Genomic DNA, 5,896 nt, shown 5'->3' on the forward strand with positions numbered 1-5,896 from the left:
ATCTCTGGAAGTCGGCTTTCAATAGCCATTGGGAACGCTCCATTTGGTCTTCTGTAGCTCCAAAAAAGCTCTTCCGAATGCAAGGAGGTCAGATCCGGATAGCATCTGCAGTGCTTTCTCTGTCTCTGAATCAGACTTTTGCTCCAGCTCCTCAATTTCAGCCAGAAAATACCTGAAGTTATACAAAAATACAAAAACTCATAGTAGAATCCAAAAATGTGAATTTAACACTAAAACCTATAAAAACTTAATAAAAACTAAACAAAACATACTAAAAACTATATGAAAATGATGTCGAAAAGCGTATAAAATATCCGCTCATCAAATACCTCACCACCTCTATTTTACGACTTAAGCGGAAGACTCTGTGTGGTAAGGTGTTACAGCAAGCATTTTATATTCATCTTCACATATATTCTTATCGATTTTATTAGGTTGATTTAATCCCTTTTAGGATTTACTTAAGGAATTATCATCTTAAGTAAATGAAGAAACATTAGAGATGAAGGAACATGAGGTCATGGTGGAAATATTTGGACCTGAATGACATAGACGAGTTCGTGGTTATGGGGCTGGCGTGACTCATTCATATTTTCTGATCTCCAAACAAAGTTTCAATGTGAGGAAAAAAAAATATTAAGACTCTAGAGGTGGATGATTTGAAGAAAGGTAGATCATATGGCAGGAATACTTGAGCAACTATTAGGTGGAAGGTTGCCTATAGTTCAAAGTGACAACAATCCTACTCCGTCCATTTGATTAATGGCTCAAGACTTTGATGAGTTTAAGAGTGTGATTCATATAGCATTATACAAAAAAGAACATTAATATGATATTATGATATTGAGTATTGGTTTTAAAACTTGGTGTTAATTGTTGTTGATATACTTGTTAAATGCTACATAAGGATGCTATTTGTACTAGTTTTGAATCATGATCAATTATCAAAATTGCAAAGATCTTGTTTGATTTTATACGATGATTATATATGATCAAGTGAAAGTATATTCATGTTATAGTGGTAGAAATTTTGTTTTGTCTATTATTAGAGTCATTTTCATTTGAAAATCAATAATAGGTGAAATCTTAACTTTTATAATAATGAATGTCAAAAAAAATATGATTGAATTTTTTTATGGTAAAAAATTGCCAAAAAATTCTATGATATAATATATTTCACGGTTAATAATTGTAAAAAAATTTTGTTGAGAATTTTTTATGGTCATTAAGTGTTAAAATAAATAGTATTTTTGACGGTTAATAAGTATCATAAAAAATATATTCTCAAATTTTTCTAACAAATTATTTTTGATGGCCAATATTTATCAAAATAAGATTAAGCTTTTTTCACAATTCCTTATATGTTAAAAATACTATTTTTGACAAAATTTTTATTAACATATTTCCATAGTTAAAATAGTGTCAAAAATTGATTTGTTGACAGATTTTAATTCTTTTTTGACACATATAATCCTTAAAAATAATATACGTTGTTGTAGTATCGTCTACTTGATTCGATTCAGAAGAATAATTTAAATTGCTCTCATTCAACTGATTTGAACTTGAATCATTCATTGTTTTGATACAGAAGAATAATACGCTATTCAAATGCATATCAAAATCTGAAGAGAAAGTAGAGAAAACAAAAATTAAAGAAATTAGAGAAGAAACACAACGAAAACGAAGAAGAAAACGAAAATCTAAAGAGAAATAAGAAAAATTAGAGAAAAATAAAAAAATTTTATGTTGAAGAAGAACGAAGAATGAAACTTTACATTGAAGAAGAAGTTTTATGTTAAAAGTCTGTTATAAAAGTATGAAAGAAAAGGTAGCATAATACATGAAAGAAAATAACATGGTTGAATAAGAAAATTACTTAAATGTAAAGTATTATTCTATATTTTATTGGATCTATAATAATTCATAGATAAAATGATATTTTCAAAAAAAAAAAAAAATACCCCTTTTACAATCCTACATATTTTTTGTTGATAAGTATTAAAATTTGAGAGGATTGGAATTTATATTTCATTTAGTAGTACGATGTTGACTTTTAAACAGGATATAGGGTAAACGAAAGCCAAATAAATAAATAAATTATAGTCACCTATAGTTCTTAAACTATAATTTCCAAACATTTTTATATACGATATAATAGTTACATTTTTATTAGTATAAGGAGTAGGATTATTAATCTCGTAACGATAGATAGACAGTAATTTAACATTATTTTATTTTATTTAAATTCATAATTTTATGTTTATAATATTTATAATTGTATATCTATTATATTTAGAATTATTTAATTATTTAATAATAATAAAAATTATAAAATAAACAAATTTAATATAAAATAAAATAACTTTAAATTATTTTTTTATTATCTTTCAAATATTTATGATGTATTAATTCTTTTTGGCTAAGAAGACAAATAAGTAAATAAAAAATAATTATGTAAATATTACTCTTTCTTTTATCCTTGTTGTTTTCCAAAATTTGCTAAGCATTACACGTTTTAGCGGAAGGATGGTGATCCGAGGAGAGCTCGGAGACATTAGAAGTGATGCATTTTTGAGATGGTTCTTTCGATGAAGATAGATATGATTTTGAAATTTTTTCTTTTTTTCCAGAGTTGAAGCTTTAGAGAAGATGAGTTTTTTCAGTACCATTTTTGGGTTTTTCGGGTTCGGAATTGGAATTTCATTTGGCCTTGTCGCTGGCTATTTTCTCTTCATTTACTCTGAATCCGTCGATGTTAAGGTATGTATGTATATTCCTTTCGCCTTTGACCTTCTTTATCATCAAGTTCTTTCATTACATACACATACAAATACGCAGCCATAGGTGTATGAGTAGTTATACTGACACTATTTGAAATAACACAGGATCCTGAGATCCAACCACTAGCGAATCAAGACTCTGAAACTCTCCAACGAATAATTCCTGAGATTCCACTTTGGATTAAAAATCCAGACTTCGATCGGGTACGTAATGTATTATGCATTATTATCTGCTATATATATATATATTGTTTGGACAAATTAAACGCAACACTGTTTATTATATTATTTGTTTCAATCTTTGTCCCTTAAGGTTGACTGGCTTAACAGGCTTATCGAATACATGTGGCCCTATCTTAACAAGGTAAGGTATAGATATAGTCTATTCCTTAATTAATTGATAAATTATTAATGTACTCTACTGGGTAACTAATATCCAACCAGTTAACTTTTAATCAATTTGTTATTAATTAGTAATTTTGATTTTTAAAATTATTAATTAGTAATTATTTAAATTTTATTTTTAAAATATAAAATTAATAATTATTAATTATAGTTGTTTAAAGTTGGTTGGTGAGGAGTTATTTACCTATAGTTTCCATTATTAATTGGTGTACTTTACTTACTGCATGCATGTAATCAACTAACTGTTGTTTAATTAGGCAATATGCAAGACCGCAGAGGGCATTGTGAAACCCATGATTGCAGAGCAGATTCCCAACTATAAAATTGATTCTGTAGAGTTTGAAGTGCTCACTCTTGGCAGCCTGCCCCCTACTTTTCAAGGTTTTCTTAGCTTGTACAAATAACAAGGTACCAATCTAACTAAGTGGTACATATTAATTAATTCGTTGATCTCCTCAGGGATGAAAGTTTATATAACTGATGAGAAGGAGTTAATTATGGAACCAAGTATCAAATGGGCTGGAAATCCTAATGTCACCGTCGCAGTTAAGGCATTTGGCTTGAAACCAACCATTCAAGTGGTGGATTTGCAAGTTTTTCTTGCACCTCGTGTCACTTTGAAACCTTTGGTTCCAAGCTTTCCTTGTTTTGCCAACATCTTTGTGTCTCTTATGGAAAAGGTTTGTAGTGGTGTTTGTAAACCTTTGGGGGCATAGCTTACTATATCGCTTTTCAATTGTTTCATGATAAACTCTCTACTACTTTGGCATCCTTTATGTTGCAGCCACATGTTGACTTCGGACTAAAGCTTCTAGGGATTGATCTTATGTCTATTCCTGGTCTCTACAGGTTTGTTCAGGTAATATGTCTGACCACATTTTTATTTTTGTTTTTATTTTTTTAATTCTTAAAAGTTGAGATGCATTCGTCATCGACTTGGAGTGGTAATCAGGGAATCTATTTATGGTAGAGCGAATGTCGCTCTTCCTAATTCAATTTATGAATTGAACTGTTTTGATATTACTACTAGTACAGTTTGTTTAAAATATGTATGGCTTTTATATTATTATTTCCAGGAGCTTATCAAAGATCAGGTTGCGAATATGTATTTATGGCCCAAAACCCTCGACGTTCAAATCATGGATCCGGCAAAGTACATACATTACTTTTGCATTTTTATTTTATGTATTCTAAAAAGAAAAAGAAAAATCACTTATGTATTTTTAATCTGAAATGTTAGAGCTATGAGAAGGGCTATTGGAATTTTAGTTGTAAAAGTAGTGAGAGCAATGAAGCTAAAGAAGAAAGATCTTCTTGGTGCATCTGACCCTTATGTGAAGATAAAGCTTTCTGGGGACAATATGCCAGCGAAAAAGACAACGGTGAAGCACAAGAACTTGAACCCAGAATGGAATGAAGAATTTAATTTGCTAGTGAAGGATCCAGAAACACAGACACTAGAGTTTGAAGTGTATGACTGGGAGCAGGTCGGGAGGCATGATTTTATGGGTATGAATGTGGTGGCTCTGAAAGAGTTGAAAGAGGAAGAAACAAAGGTGATAACACTGGATCTGCTTAAGAACATGGATCCGAATGATGGGGCAAATGACAAGTCCCGAGGTCAGATAGTTATGGAATTAACATATAAGGCTTTCAAGGAGGAAGAGATGGGGAAAGGGTTTGAAGAGACAGAGATGATGATGATGGATAAAGCTCCAGAAGGGACTCCTCCAGGTGGAGGATTGCTTGTAGTTGTAGTCCATGAGGCACAAGACGTGGAAGGAAAGTACCACACGAATCCACAAGTACGCCTCATTTTCAGGGGAGAGGAGAGGAAAACCAAACACGTGAAGAAGAACAGAGACCCGCGGTGGGAAGAGGAGTTCCAGTTTGTGGTGGAGGAGCCTCCCACTAACGACAAATTACATGTGGAGGTTGTTAGCACTTCTTCCCGTAATTTGCTTCGTCAGAAGGAGTCTCTCGGTTACGCTGACATCTCTCTTGCTGATGTTGTTACTAACAAGAGAATCAATGAGAGATATCATCTCATAGATTCCAAGAATGGTCGCCTTCAGATTGAGCTCATGTGGAGACCTTCTCAACCCGCCACTTGATCACCACCACCACTTCCTTATATACCTTTTAACAAAGTTTATTTAGGTGCATATCATTTTCATTGCTATTCCTACCTCTTTTGAATTTTAACAAAATTTTCAAACCAATCAAGTCTTCTGGATATAATGTAGACCCATTTAATCAACCATTTTTGGCATCTAGCTGAATTTATTTCTTCATACTTTCATAGATAAATCCACTATTCATGAGTAACTTTCATAATTCAATATAAAAATCTTTAAATATGTTTAAGAACCAAAAAAAAAAATATATTCCAAAACTATGGTTGAAATAATTAGATAATATTAAATATAATAAATACATAATTATAAATATTTTATAAATAAAATTAAAAATAATAAATTAAATAAGTTAATTTTAAATTATTGTTTTTCTAACATTATCAAACCATCTCAAAGTAACATTACTTTTATAATTAGGTACATGCTACGATGAATAGAAAAAAAATAATAAAACTATAAAGATCTAATTTTATAAATAGTTAAATATCTTTTTTAAAAAAAGGGTTAATCACCAAAAAAGTCTCCGAATTATTCAAATACTGATAAAAATGTACCTAAATTTTATTATAAAAA

At 30.4% G+C, this 5,896-nt stretch overlaps 1 protein-coding gene across 1 annotated transcript; it reads left to right on the plus strand.

Annotated features, from left to right (window-relative positions):
• Positions 1–2,519: 2,519 nt before the first annotated feature.
• On the plus strand, positions 2,520–5,407 carry LOC112759153 (synaptotagmin-2-like). Its single transcript, XM_025807974.3, has 8 exons — positions 2,520–2,760; positions 2,886–2,984; positions 3,094–3,144; positions 3,443–3,566; positions 3,645–3,865; positions 3,970–4,044; positions 4,262–4,338; positions 4,426–5,407. The coding sequence occupies exons 1-8, from the start codon at positions 2,650–2,652 to the stop codon at positions 5,297–5,299; spliced, it is 1,632 nt and encodes a 543-aa protein (XP_025663759.1). The 5' UTR covers positions 2,520–2,649; the 3' UTR covers positions 5,300–5,407.
• The last annotated feature ends 489 nt before the right edge of the window (positions 5,408–5,896 follow it).

This window comes from Arachis hypogaea, chromosome 16, assembly GCF_003086295.3.
Source record: "Arachis hypogaea cultivar Tifrunner chromosome 16, arahy.Tifrunner.gnm2.J5K5, whole genome shotgun sequence".
Taxonomy (NCBI): Eukaryota; Viridiplantae; Streptophyta; class Magnoliopsida; order Fabales; family Fabaceae; genus Arachis; species Arachis hypogaea.

Excerpts from the sequence above, each read along its gene's own strand:
- LOC112759153 (XM_025807974.3), top strand. The coding sequence starts at position 2,650 with ATGAGTTTTTTCAGTACCATTTTTGGGTTTTTCGGGTTCGGAATTGGA. Across the intron at positions 3,567-3,644 it reads CCTGCCCCCTACTTTTCAAG|GGATGAAAGTTTATATAACT; the intron begins GTTTTCTTAGCT and ends TGATCTCCTCAG. Across the intron at positions 4,045-4,261 it reads GTCTCTACAGGTTTGTTCAG|GAGCTTATCAAAGATCAGGT; the intron begins GTAATATGTCTG and ends TATTATTTCCAG.